Below are 15,410 nucleotides of genomic sequence, written 5' to 3' on the forward strand. Positions count from 1 at the left end.
ATGCAGGTGAGATGTGAACTGATAATGTGGACTGTGGTCTGATAATGCAGGTGAGATATGTGTCCTGATAATGTGCACTGTGGTCTGATAATGCAGGTGAGATATGGATCCTGATAATGTGGACTGTGCTCTGATAATGCAGATGAGATATGTGTCCTGATAATGTGTACTGTGGTCTGATAATGCAGGTGAGATATGGATCCTGATAATGTGGACTGTGCTCTGATAATGCAGGTTAGATTTATGTCCTGTGCTTTCTCTCTGACAGGCGATTTTCTGACTCTGGGGTTACATGAAATGCCCAGGTGTCAGTGAGCAGTCCAATCAGATCAGACTCAACTTTTATAACAGAACCATCTACCCTGTCTAATAGCACAGCAGGAATGTGTACTGGCCAGAAGGGAATTCATGTTATGTTACAGTGCATGCAAGATGTCCCCTGTTCTTTCATCCTTTATGGAGGACCCAAGTGAAGCTGCTTACTAATCCTTAATTAATATTACATGTTAAATCCACTTTGACCAAGATAAATAAAGGTGACAGAATTTGTATGACATAAGACAACTGAGTTGTGTATGTGAGCCAGAATGGAAAAATAAATATGTATTTGAACGCGTATGAAGGGATTATGGTAGTATGAATGAGTTATGCTGATATGAATCGCCAATTCATATCAGTAAAACTCATTCATACTACCATAATCTGTTAGTACGGATTGTTATGTTAGCATGAAAGGGTTAATTCTTGTGAGAGTGCGTTGCAGTGCAGGGAATTGCAGTACTGAAGCAGTTTCCATAGTTTTGAAGCCAAGACAACGAACCCTTATGAGTTGTTTTCAAAGCATGTTTTTTTTTTAGATTCTTAACTGCAATTGGCTGCTATTAGGGTCCAATTATGGAAACATTCTCAGCTTGAAGGAAAAAAAGATCAGGAACTACATTCTGGCATCAATGTCAACATTAGTGGGGTTTGTTATTTAAAGTGCATACAAACCCTGGGAGTGGGTAATTCAAACATTATATGTGTAATGCTCCAAACCATAACTGATAACAACTAATAAAAAAGGTGACTAAGCCCAGTTGACACTATTTACTTGTGTTTAAAAGAGAAAACTCAGATGACCTGGTATATTTAGAAATAACACTCCTCTGGGAGTTGATGCAAATGTATTGTAAAGCATACCTAAAAGGGCACTTCCTTAGGGTTAGGGTTAAGGCTAGGGCTAGGGTTAGGATTACTGTTGGGGTTTGGGCTAGGGTTAGGATTGGTTTTAGGGTTAGGGTTGTGGTTAGAGTTGGGGTTAGTTTTGTTAGGATTGAGATTATGGTTAGGCTTTTACACTCCCAGCTATCATCTTCAGACCCTACTCACACCCAAACAGGTCATGATTAAATATCTACAAACAGATCTTCAGCTTTCTATGACCTTCTGCAAACTATGTTATGAATACTGTAGCCCAGATCTTTCCTTACTTTTCATCCTGTCTCATTCTGAGATGTCGCTGTTGACCCAGCTGCAGAGATGACAGATAAAACAGTACTTGAGGAACCAGACTTGCTCATGTTTTTCTTCACTTTGACTGCCAAAATATCACCTTAACTTCATCCAGGCAGTTGGATGACTAGCAGCAGTCTGTTCAACATCAGTGTGCAGTGTGACCTACATTAGGACTTGGTTAATAAAAAGGCTTAAATAAACATCTTTCCTTGTTGTTTGCTAACATGCTGCATGCTAGTTGAGGGTCTAGGATTAAGGTTAGGGTTAGGGTTAACATCCTTTGCTAAGCCTTAAGTGCTGGAATGCATTTTTAAGTGCTGTGCTAGTTAATCTTTAAAAGGCTTTTTAAAGAACGTGCGTCATTGTCTGCTACATTTGAGGCTATGCTGACTTGGATTAAACAGGGGGAGTGTGTGTGTCTCAGTGTGTGTGCTCATGAGAAAGTAGTGGCTGTAGCATGTGAGCACAGCAGAGTATCTTTGCAGTGAAAACAACAATTTCCACCAATTGGCTTATTCTCATTAGAGAATGTGGAAAAAACAGAACACAACAACACAAAACAAAACCACCGTCCATTTCCATATACTGAAATGACACAACGACACAAAGCAAATTTCTAATTTTCTGACATATACACAGCTCAGGCATTATAAAACTTTATTCTATTCTTTAAAACAATAGCATGATATCCTGCTGCCCTACCTTAGGGATGGCCAGTCTCTCACTTTTCTCAGGTGTGTCTTCTGAGTCAGAGCAAGCATGTCTGTCGCTGAAGGCCGACAGAGGGCTAAGGCGCGGTCTGTGCTGCAGGGGCTGGAATGTGAGCTGGGTGCTGAGCAGGTTACTAACAGCCCTCAATGAGCTGCAAGTGTTTGGGGGAAGTGAGGGGTCAGCCAGGAGGTCGGAGATCAGTCCGTGGGCTTCACCCATCACTGCAATGTCCACCGTCACACTGGTGCCTGAGGACTGTAAACAGAAATGAAGATAGAGAAACAGAGAGTTGGAATTGTAAAAGGCAGAAAAGGAGTTACAGAGGAAGTTGCAGAAAAGGGGAGGTGAGATGGAACAAAAGGGAAACTGAGCACCTTCAGCTCAGTGTTAGGTATACAGAGAATGGAGGTTTTTCTGAGGCATACTCTAAATGCCTTATTATGAGATTTCCCAGAATGCCTTGCTACTCACTCACAAGATGGCAGCACAAGCAAGCCAAAGAAACCTTTTCTCCAAAGAAAGTTTTTTTTTTCCCTTAATGAACACATAAGAGTTATATAACTATTATATAAGATAAATATTATCTTAGTTTTGTCATTTTAATGTATTATGGTCCTTTTGTTCATAACAAGCATAAAAAACATTAGTAATATTATATAGTTTTTGCTGATTTGTGCATGACAATCCTGCATTTTAACTCATGACAAATTGTCCATCTTTGAAGGCTTATAACACCTAAAATGTACCTGATGTCCTGCAGCGAGGTTGGTGAACCTTACCACTCTTATATCACTGCAGACTGGCAGGGTTGGTTATCTGTACCACTTCTCCAAATACAGTGCAGACTGGCAGGGTTGGTAAACTTTACTACTGATGACATATCAGGTTTTCAAAGGGTTGTCCCATTTCATAGAGGAAAATTTCAACCACTACAAAATGACATTCAAAATCAAGGAGGTAGGGAAAAATACTAAATGGAATTGGACCTTAGTCTTTCACTCTTAGGGTGAAACACTACCGGCGAAGTTTTTCACAGTGAATCTTTGCCAGTTGACTAGTGGTATGCTAACTTGTATTTTCTATATTGGAAGTTTACATTATAAGTTTACACAAATGAGGCATTTTCTAATTAAATATGTATACAATTCTATCTTTTCATCAAAGCTTGTTTGAGAGTCAAAATTGTATTTGACATTGAGATCTCTGAGATCTCAAGCATCATTTGTGGATGTATTGCCCTAATTTCTAAGGAAATTAATACTGTGGGAAACGAATGTTGTATAATTTCAAAATGTTCAGTATCTACATGTATCTACATGAATGTGAATACTTTTGACAACACTGTTCTGAATGTGCGTGATCTGTAAAAGTCCAGCGTTCAACCAAATAATGACAGCATATAGACAGATCAACTGTTATTTGAATTTCTTGATGCCCCCATATAATATTTAATAGAATCAGTAGATAGTTTGATAGGTTACACTGATGATAAAACTGGCAGTCAAGAAGTACTAAATATTTAATATTGGAGTACAACTTCTAAGTGACACGGCAAACAAATCTGGACATTCTTTGCCAGATTGATTCTACTTAACCCTAATCCTATCTATATTTAACCCTAATCCTATCTGGATTTAACCCTAATCCTATTTGGATTTAACCTTAATTCTACTTAGATTTAATCCTAATGCTATATGGATTTAACCCTAATTCTATTTGGATTAACCCTAAAATCATGTGCTGCTTGATGTGGTATAATTATGTGGATCTTAGGTCCCACCCTACTTGAGTAAACCCATCCACTCATACAGCCTTTTTGTATGGGATCTTTATGGGAAAATAAAATGCTATGATCCTGCAATATGAGACATAATCGGGCCAATGTTTCCATACACATGGTTGTAGAATTATACTATAGGTCATCATCGCAGTAGTGAGAATACGATAGTGAATAAAACCAAATCATCTTCACAAGAAACATGCAGAGAAGCTCAAACCCAGTAGAATGAGACAGTGGGGTGGCTGGGGTAAATGTGCCAGTGGGGCTAAGGGTTAGGATTAGAGTTAGGGAAATATACCAGTGGGGCTAAGGGTTATGGTCAGAGTTAGGGAAATGTACCAGTGGGGCTAAGGGTTAGGGTCAGAGTTAGGGAAATGTACCAGTGGGGCTAAGGGTTAGGGTCAGAGTTAGGGAAATGTACCAGTGGGGCTAAGGGTTAGGGTCAGAGTTAGGGAAATGTACCAGTGGGGCTAAGGGTTAGGGTCAGAGTTAGGGAAATGTACCAGTGGGGCTAAGGGTTAGGGTTAGAGTTAGGGAAATGTACCAGTGGGGCTAAGGGTTAGGGTCAGAGTTAGGGAAATGTACCAGTGGGGCTAAGGGTTAGGGTTAGGAAAATGTGCTAGTGGGCCTAAGACCTCCCTCTTGTTCAACTAACAAGGACATCAGAACAATCTACCATATTATTACTATCAACATTATCAACATTTGATCCAGCCCCAAACTGTAGATTCACACATCTTATCTGGCTATCATGTTTTGATGTATTACATGCAGTGGAATGCCCTCTTGATTAGATATGCATTTTGGCTAATTCATTTCAGCCTACAATGTCTAGCTCAACCTTCCTGCTGAATCTGAATTCAGTACTTTTTGTACTATTTGTATATTGTATATTGTATTTGTATATTGTACAAGTACATTGAACATTCTATAGTATATTGTATAGTACATTGTATAGTACATTTTGCATTAAAATGTGGAAGTTAAAATACATGGAGGAGCATGTGCAGTGCAGTAACCCTAACCCTAACCCTCTGTATCCAAAGGTGTCCTAGTCTTTTCTCACACTGAAAGAATAGCAAACTAATTACTAGCTAGATTCCATCGCTTGATTAAGAGCCTTCGTGCTTATAGTTTTATTTGTCTAGTTAGTTGATTGTGTTCAAAAACATTGTTAAATCCACCCATTTATGAAAGATAAAAGAACTAAAAGGATATTAAGTGTTGATGTGAACATTCCATTATCTTAAAAATTAGAAATATTGTCCCCCCCCCCCCAAACAACGTACTTTGTGTTAATAGGCCTTTATTCTATCAGTCATGTACGCTAGAATAAATTAATAAATTGTTGAATGATATAGAACATTGACTTACAGTACATTGATTAATACATCTTAACTGAAGAAAAATAAAATGTAAAGATATAAATGAACAAGCCCCACTAATGGAGCCTGCCCCAGTTAAAATGGTGTGTAGAACTACATTTGAATTGGCAACCCTTAAAACTGTAGCAAAATATGTTTAGTTTGCAAAATTAGTCGTTACTTAACAAACAAGTCTTGTCTTTTCCATCATAAATGTTTTTTTTTGTTTGTTTGGGTTTTTTTTTTACATGCACATAAGTGGCTTGCTATTAGTCTAAGACTGGTAGCTGAGCTAAGATGTGATCGGATAAACAGTCTGGTATATTTGTCATAGTTCAGTTAAGGTCTTAGTTCACCTAATCTTACTCGATTAAATCTGGTCCAAGCCATTTTAGCTAGACTATTCAAAGATAGGTTCAGAATATTTGTGAATATTTAGGTCACTGACTCTCCCACAGAGTACTCAACATTTTGCTGCAATCCCACACGTGTGAGCCCAGCTTTATGGTGCAAATATTACTTGGCCCTCATCTGTGTGGTCCATGTGCACAAGGACCAGTCCTTCCTCAGACTAGTATGAGACTAATATGAATCTAGACTAATAAGTTTTCTCTGTGAATTCTGCCAGCTGCAGAAGTCAGGAGCAGGAAGGACAGAGGAAAAAGACTGATTAAATACAGTCCTTGCAGAAAGAGGGATCAAATACATTGTAATATATAAAGAAGGGTTAAACAAGTAACACTTAAATCTTTTTTTTTGGGGGGGGGGGGGGGGTTCTCTGAATGAACCAAACACATTCTTTGATTAATTATTTAATATTTGTTTTATGTGATTGGACAACACAGTCAACCAGACTAGATTCAGCTAGATCATATAAGCAAATCAATGATTGCTTCTAGAACAACAGGGACTGATTAAATGGTGAAGTAAGAGTTCTTCAGCAGGTTAACCCTGGCTCCTCTCCACAGGTTTCCTAACCCTAGCACCTCTCCACAGGTTTCCTAACCCTAGCACCTCTCCACAGGTTTCCTAACCCTAGCACCTCTCCACAGGTTTCCTAACCCTAGCTCCTCTCCACAGGTTTCTTAACCCTAGCACCTCTCCACAGGTTTCCTAACCCTAGCACCTCTCCACAGGTTTCCTAACCCTAGCTCCTCTCCACAAGTTTCCTAACCCTAGCACCTTTCCACTTCTGCACTTCGCTTCACTGTCTGTCATCAGAGCCTGAACAAAACCCATTATTCATATTTACACTCCTGCACATATCCTGTGTTACATTCAACTATTACATGTCACAAATAGTGTCTCTCAAGTGGTAATATCATGAACATATGGTACTGTGTCCGTGTGCCTGTGTGTCAGTATATAATCCAGGTGATATTAACTGCAGGTAGGATTAGTATAGTGGTGCATAGTTCAAGTTTGAAAAAAAAAAAAAAAAAAGCCTCTCTAGAATTTTCTTTCAACTGCTTGTCTTTTTTAAGTAGTAGAATTAATTAGTGAAACCAACTGGGTGATACAAAATCAGGACAGCAATTTTACTTTTCGAACCTGAGAATGGGTCTTTTGCACATGCATATGCATGCATGCCTGTATGTGTATGTCTGCATGTTTGTGCATCTGTGAAAATGTGTGTGTGTGTGTGTATATGAGTGTGCATGTCTGTATGAGCTGTGTGAGCATATGTCTCTCTCTTTCTCTCTCTCGCTCTCTCTCTCTCTCTCTCTCTGGCTGTCTGTGTGTGTGTGTGTGTGTGTGTGAGTGAGAGAGAATGATATGCAGGAAGACACTGGTTTGTATTATGAACAGGCTGTGTGGTATGATACTGGGAGCCATATCTTAGTTTCCTGCTTTTCCTAGCAATATTAGCCACTGTTGTAGATAATTGATAAGACTGCATCAAAATTAACAGTTTTGTTTTAGATGGATGCTGATAGGTTTCCTATTGATATGTACTGAGGTCCTGATAGTCCATTGGAAAGTTCTTCCAATGACTAGTCGTAATGGTATTCAAGTTTGTGAATATAGTTAATTTAATTATGTTTGGCGATGGTTAGTGCTATAAACAGTACTGTGGAGGTTTTCTTGGACATTGCTGATTGCTGATGTATCTCCTAGCAGACAGTGCTGGAGCACTCCATCAGAGAGATGTAGTACTCCATCAGAGTGATGTAGTACTCCATCAGAGTGTTTTATAGGTGTACAGTATGGTGCGCATATGGTTATCTACAGTGTTATGGGTACAATGTGGACAGATTTTGGTAGTGGTCTCTTATTTTAAAAATTTTCTGTCCAGTGTAGTGTATTCTGTGTATAATTTTGTATTTTATCATTTGTAGGTCGCTACTAGCGATTGTACAGAATATGCAAATATGTGTCCATAAATCAGCATTGGGAGTGACTGATAGACATTTATCCCATCTATTTATCCATCTGTCATGCCAGATGCTAGGGTTAGGGTTAACCCTAATCCTAACCCTAACCTTAACCCTAGCTGCTTCTCACATGTCATGGGTGAAAGCTTTCCATCAGTACCACTGGAAAAAAACTGGGAAGTAACAGTCTAAATAGAGACAGAGAGAAAATATGAAAGGGAGGAAGTAATAAATACTGAGGAAAGCATGAACCAGGATGAGAGTTCATCTCCTAACATCTGAGTCACCCTAACCCTCATCAGATGAGTCACCCTAACCCTAACCCTCATCAGCTGAGGCATGTGGCTTTCCTCTCTGGGGAGTTGCACAGAGGAACAGTGGCATATGACCTCATCATGCACACGCAGCACTCCACTGTGCAGATGGTCTAATACAGGGCCCAGGTACAGGACCCGGGTACAGGGACCAGGGTACAGGGTACAGGGCCCAGTCAGGCTTCAGTGTGCCACACTGCTGCACTACCACTTGCAATCAACCTTAAACGTATGGGGGCCTATTATCACAGCAAAACATGACCCTCTTGGTACAAGCCAAAATGCATTAAAATTCCATAAAGTTTCTGAGATTATCTGGCCACTTAAGTTCACTAACTAAACATAAATTAAGCAACCATCCTTATGTTATATAAAATGAGCTTGATATAAGCTTGAGAAATGTCTTGTTAACACTTTCAGAGCTAAGTTTTTTTTCTTTATCCCTATATAGTTCTCCTTTTACTATATAATAGTCACTGACTTGGGATAAAGTATATTTCTTCTGAGGTGACCAAAACATCTTTTCCAACTAGCTGCACCATTACTGGGATTCCAACTAGTGATCAGGGTCTGAACGCTTAAACAGCTTCACCACTCAGAATCTATAAGAGTTAGGATTAGGGTTGTCCTGAACAAGACTACAGGTGAGCATAATACAGCCTTTACAAAACTATAAGATATTTAGTCTTAACAGATTGCAAAGATGTGTTGAGGCAGCCTTTTGTTTTGATACACCAAAAAAAAATGTAATTACTTTCTCAGCTATAATTACTTTGTAAGCCAGAATGACTTTTAAAGACAACTTCAGTAAATAATTTTAAGAGTAGATAAAGACCCCAATTTTCCCTTATTAAAAATATTTTTTAAATTCACTCTTTTAATAATCACTTTTAATAATTTATTTATTCATTTTATTTGTCATCTTACAATTTATATTATTTTTATTGTTAACCCCTGTAAAAGCTGCTGCACTTGTATGATTATTTATTTATACATGTATGATTGTGTTATGTCTAATAATAACAATAATAATAATAATAATAATAATAATAAATAATATTGTTGCAGTGACGAATATGGATATACAACACGTGAACCTGATAAATTGATCACTCAGAGTATAAACACACTGTTCTTAGTGGTACATAAATAGTACTGCCAGATTCCAGTGCCACAGAAGAATGTTCCTAAGACTTGAAGAGCCTGTTACACTTCCTAGGTGACCAAACATGGTAGACAAGTCACTGGTGCCCTGTTTAGCCTCACTACATCCACTCATACAGGAGGCACTTCAGAGCAAAATCCCATCTGGTCTGTAGCAAAACAAAACAAAACAAAACAAAACAAAACATTTTGGTGAGGGCACCTGATATTCCTCTTGCGGTGTATGAGAGGTTCCCCTTCTCAACTGTCAGGTCTTCATATCCAACGTCCGGTATGCGTAACACCATTAGTAGTTCACCAGATCTTTTGTCAGGCTTTTAATGCTTGTCTCTGGTTTATCTCATAGATCTTAATTCTGCGTTAAGGTTAGGATCTTAGAGCCACTATTTCAAAAGTACTTTTATGCATGTCATTGATTACAAGATTGGCTGTCCTTGGCTCCATTCAGAATGTCTTCCTGGCCACTATCATTGCAGTGAAGGAAATATCTTTATTAGTAAAGCAATGGTTGTTTTGGGGGTGTGTCACTAACTTGTAGACTAGTTAGGGTTAGAGTTAGCAGTGCAGACTAAAGTCTACATAGTGAAAAGCTGGTGAAAATAGGTCTAATACTATAGCTTTTCAAGATCTTCGGGGGGGGGGGGGGTTCTAAGATTAAAATGTTCAAAATATGTAAATAATATCTAACTATACCAATATTATCTAACTATAAGGTCCATTTGTTTGGAGTCAAAGTTCCACATTCCACAAACGACAGCCATAAAATCCATTTAGAAAAGGTTATAACTAAGGTCATAGCAAAGCTATGCTCTGTAATCAGGATAAATAAACCTAGAAGTATAGATGACAAGGTGTAGCACCTAAATTTATTCTCTGGCCTGAAGTGACCCCGGGGGGTTGTGCTTGAATGGTGCTCCTGCAGGGATGACCCCTGCTTTAGCCTGTGATGCTCCTCTGGGTGCAGACTGCAGCCCAGCTATGCAGGTCTCTGTACCTGGAAGCCACACAGAATGTCCTGAGCCTCCCTGAGCCCTGAGCCTCTCTGGTCCAGCAATGCAGGCTAATGCCCTCAGGGGCTCCAAAAAACACAGGAAACACTTGTATGGAGTGTAGCCTGTTGCTAGGTGATGGCAGGGCAAATGCTCAAGGCTTAATAGCTACTTGGATTAAAATTGGCATAATGTCATAAACCATCACTACAACCATGACACAGAGACCCACACCACCATGGAGATGGCCGGTAAAAAAAAAAAAAGCACATTTACAGGTTGTATTCAGATACAACGTCTATCCATATTGTTTTTCCATATGCAGTCATGTCAGTGCTAGCCAATATTTGCCTTGTTATATGTTAGCACATGGCCTGTAGAAAGAGCCACAGTGAACTTTGACAAAGCCTGACATTAAATAACAATTTCATAAGTTAAATAATAACTGAAACAGTGATTATTTGCCTCCCACCAGACACAGATCCCTCTCACCAGACGCAGATACAGACCCCCCCACCCACCATAAACATATATGGACCCCTCCCACCACAGAGCCTACCATAAATGGACCTTCCTACCACATTCATTTTCATATACTTAAACATTTTTCTCCATCATGCATATTGCCCCCCCCTTCCCCCACCCACCCCACAAATCCGTTCCACTTGTCTGTGCTATCAGCAGTCACGCGCCACTTTACAGGCCGAGATTCTGCCTGTCCTGGCTCAGTCTATTAACCTGAACAAGTGGTGCTTGAACATGATGAACCATGATGAACAACCGTTTCTTCCAGTTCAGCATAATTACTGTGCTACATTCTCCAGCAAGCTCTCGTTCAGGATTTCACTCTCATATCAACACAAACTGCCCTATGTTTACAAAATTTAGTCAAGTATGAAGTATGAACTTCAGGTTAAAGACATTAAATGAGCCAACAAATGATGAAGAAACAATATAGTTACATGCCATCTGAGTTGTGAACATGTATTATGGCACACGTGCACACACACACACACACACACACACTCACACTCACTTACATGCACTGATACACACACAGACAGTGCATATTGAATAATGTATAAATTCAGCTCCTTTTCAAGTGACTCAAGTGATTATTGTATACCAAGTTTCATGTGCAATCAAAGCTAGTAGACCCACTCACCTGAGACTCACTCACCTGACACTCACACACTCACCTGAGACCCACGGCCACTTCTTTTGTGGTCCCAGTCTTGCTGCTGTGGGAGCATCTGAAAAAAAGAGAGAGAGAGAGAGAGAGAGAGAGAGAGAGAGAAAGGGACAGTATTTAGAAAGTTATACACACACACACACACACACACACACACACACACACACAGAAGAAGCCAAGCCACTCCATAGAAGTGATACCACCAGACACTAAGAAAAGAGTGAAGTGATATCTACAGACACTATAAGAGAAGGGTGAAGTGATACCACCAGACACTACATATAAGAAAACAGTGAAGTGATACCAAAATGAAAATGCACACAACACAATCATGAACACATAAGCAAAGACAAGAAACCAAGCCACTTCACAGAGTGGCACCTGGGTCTGCAATCTCTTTTACACAATCTAAAAATACAGTGAACAGCAGGACAGCAAGATTAATAATAGAACAATAAATTCATTAAGTGAAATACACAATAGAGATGGAAAGCAAAACATATGAGGCTAAGAAAGAGACAGAATCAGACACAGAAAGAAAAGGAGAGCTGACAGAGAGAAGTAGAGAAAAATAGAAGGAGAGAGACTGGTAAAGTCTCCACTAAGCAAAGCACTCAAGCTGTATCTAAATGTTACACCATATTCTATTCTAAACAGAGCATGTTTTTAAATGTTCTGCTACCCTAATATAAAGTCAAGTATAAATAAACAAGAAATCAAATAAAACCATGGTTTGCTGGACTTAAATGGTCATTTCTAAGAACATTGTGAGGTCACTGTAATGACAGTTAATGAGAGATTACAGCAGGTAGGGAAAGCCCTCGGCCTCAAGTCCACATCAGATAAGTAACGACAGATTACATAACGTTACATAACACTCATCTTCTGGTATGACATGCTTCATCATTAAGGCAGTTTCGGGAGCAAGGCCATGTCACATCCCTGCATCATTTAGTTGTTCTGGGATGTGCTGTTTGAGTGGGACATTTATAGGCTCATACTTACTGACAACAAGGCAGTGATGCAAAATACATTTATTGAAATAAAGCACATGTGTCTCCATCAACCAAATAAGAAATGACTGGTACCAATTTACAATACTTTAATAATAGTTTAAATTTAGTCCATTAATGGTTATTAATTAGGCCATACACACCTTAACCCTTAATATCTAATTATAACATGTACATGCAGAGGGCATCCGTGACCTGTAGAATGTGAACTTAATAAATGAATGTAGACCAAATTATAATTTCTGACTAGTAAGATGTCCTGTTAGTGGTCAAATGTTTGCAAAATTTACATTTACGGCAGGTTTAGAGTCCAATATACAAAGGAGCTAGAATACTGTAGAAATACAGGGATCACTGCTGATGCCTACAAGTACAAAATACATAAGCTCTCTTAAACAATAAACAGTCTGATAAACAAGTCCTAGGGTTTGTTAAACAATATCAGTGTAATAAACAATACCCTACAATAAGTACTAATTTAGTCAGTCAATATGGGAGCAGGGTCAGTTGTCATTTAAATATTCCACGAATAGATGGGTCTTCAGTCTGCATTTGAAGACTGCAAGGGACTGCTGTCCGGACAGCAAGTGGGAGTTCATTCCACCATCTTGGAGCCAGGACAGAAAACACAGTCTCGATGCTTGTCTACCATGAGACCTGAAGCATGGTATTTCAAGCTGAGCCGCACTTGAGGTTCGAAGTACTCGAGGTATGGATCAGGCTCTGATGGATCAGGGGCTGGTCCATTTTTGGCTTTGTAGGCAAGCATCAAGGTTTTAAATCTGATGTGTGCAGCTACTGGAAGCCAAACATTAAACAATATCTGATAAAAGGTTATCAAAAAGCTCTTGACGACTAAATCAGTGGCACAAACATCTCACATGATGAGGACCCTAGAGAGGCCCACTTCAGACACATAGCTGGTTCATCACAGTTTGTGTATCACACTGTGTTGGCATTGATGACACAGCCCTTGCAGTCCATTCACACATGGACAAAGCTAGAAGCACTGTGCGGTCATATTCTTTGACATCTCCAGTGCTTTTAACACCATTCAGCCATCTATACTTGGCAAGAGGTTAAGGAAGATGCAAATAAATACCACCATTATCACCTGGATGGCTGGCTACTTGATACTTAGTTTGTCATCTCATCATCTCACCTTCTTTCCACTTGTCTTAGTGAGAATCATGGAGGTAGCACGATAAAAAGATCAGAAGCTCAAACACATTCTTTAATTCCCTGTAACAGATTCCAATTTCCGCCCCATCATCCATGTAGACAAACGTTTCATTTCTGCCAGGTGTCTTATGACCACAGGTGAGTATGGTGACATTGTATACTGAATAATCTGAGCTTCATCCCAAGACCAATTCAGAAACCACAACACTGCTGCCACATACTCAATCCATTTGTCAGTAATAGAGATGCTACCTTAAGCCCACCGCACTGGACGCCACTTCAGCCTTGGCTGCACCTTGATCTCCTGTCCATGAAAACCACAAACAGAAGACGCACCCTTCATGGAGCCTGCCATCCACAGTGAATGACCAAAAACGCAGACACTGCACTTACTGTATTCATACAGAGAAGATCGACTCACATACTTGGGAATTCTTCTTCACTTCCCACAACTTAGCCCAAGATACACAGTCATATGCCTTTTTCAAGTCCACAAAGCACATGCAGACTGGAAAGGCATATTCCCATGATTTCTCCAGTACACTAGAATCAACTATGAGGCAGATTCTCATCTCCAGTACACTGGTGTAGTTTTTCCAGGGGGGCTGAGGAGTCTGATTCCCCAATAATGGGACCACACTCTCTGGTCACCATTTTTAAATATAGAAACACCCACTCTAGTCCGAGGACATGATACCCATTTTCATTGACCTTGCCCCCACCCTGCCCTGACTTTGCCCCGACCCTGTCCAGCATCTTCTAGATCTCCAGTCAAAGCTCACCCACTCCTGTTCTCCTGCCACCACATTGCTTTTTAACTTTATCCCAGCCCTTTTTAACTTTACCCCAGCCCTGGGGCAAAGTTAAAAATACAATCCAATCCAAATACTTCCTGCAGAATGTCAGTTTGTTCTTCATTTTTCTTGGAGAGAAGTGGCTTCTTTGCTGCCCTTCTTGACACCAAGCCATCCTTCAAAAACCTCCGCCTCACTTTGCGTGCAGATGCACTCACATCTGTCTTCTGCCATTCCTGAGCAAGCTCTGCACTGGTGGTGACCAAATCCCATAGCTACATCCACTTTAGGAGATGGTCCTGGTGCTTGCTTGGCTTTCTTGGGTGCCCTGAAGCCTTCTTCACTGCAATTGAACCTCTCTCCTCGAAGTTCTTGATGATTCCATAAATGGTTTATTTAGGTGCTATCTTACAAGCAGCAATGTCCTTGTCTGTGAAGCGCTTTTGATGCAATGATGACTGCATATGTTTCCTTGGAGGTAACCATGGTTAACATAAGAAAACTTCAAGCACAACCACCCTTTTAAAGCAACCATTCTGCTCTTCTAATCAGCATGACAGTGATATCAGCTGCCTTGTCCTCATTAACACCTCCTCCTGAGCTAACGAGAAGATCACTGAAATTATGTTAGCAGGCAATTTTGTGGCAGGGCTGAAATGCAGTGGCTGGAATGCAGTAATTTTTGTGATTAAGTTCATTTTTATGGCCAGGAATGACTTTGCAATTAATTGCAATTCATCTGAGCACTGTGCACTATCTAGAGTTAATGCAAATTGCCACGATAAAAACTGAAGCAGCAAACTTTGTGAAAACCAATTGCCTTTCTTAATTGCCTGTGTATATACACCCTGTGTTTCTCATTAACCTGTGTATATATATATACACCCAGTGTTTGCTCATTAGCCTGTGTATACATATACCCTGTGTTTTCTCATTAGCCTGTGTATATATACCCTGTGTTTTCAAGTAATTTGTTCATAATAGGGGGAAAAAGAGAAAATTCACAAAATGGTGACCTATACACCAAGGCACAGA

The 15,410-nt window shown here is 39.8% G+C and overlaps 1 protein-coding gene across 4 annotated transcripts in view; it reads right to left on the reverse strand.

Moving 5' to 3' along the window:
* Positions 1 to 15,410, reverse strand: part of pde3a (phosphodiesterase 3A, cGMP-inhibited) — a 72,228-nt gene that overhangs the window by 25,380 nt on the left and 31,438 nt on the right. For all 4 annotated transcript variants that reach the window (XM_081722722.1, XM_081722721.1, XM_081722723.1 and 1 more), the window contains exons 3-4: positions 11,394 to 11,447; positions 2,200 to 2,463 (exon numbers count right to left, since the gene is read on the reverse strand). In XM_081722722.1, coding sequence (XP_081578848.1) covers positions 2,200 to 2,463; positions 11,394 to 11,447 — 318 coding nt within the window. The remainder of the gene's footprint in view (positions 1 to 2,199; positions 2,464 to 11,393; positions 11,448 to 15,410) is intronic.

The sequence above is a fragment of the Electrophorus electricus genome, chromosome 11 (assembly GCF_041902795.1).
Source record: "Electrophorus electricus isolate QZ-2024a chromosome 11, ASM4190279v1, whole genome shotgun sequence".
NCBI lineage: Eukaryota > Metazoa > Chordata > Actinopteri > Gymnotiformes > Gymnotidae > Electrophorus > Electrophorus electricus.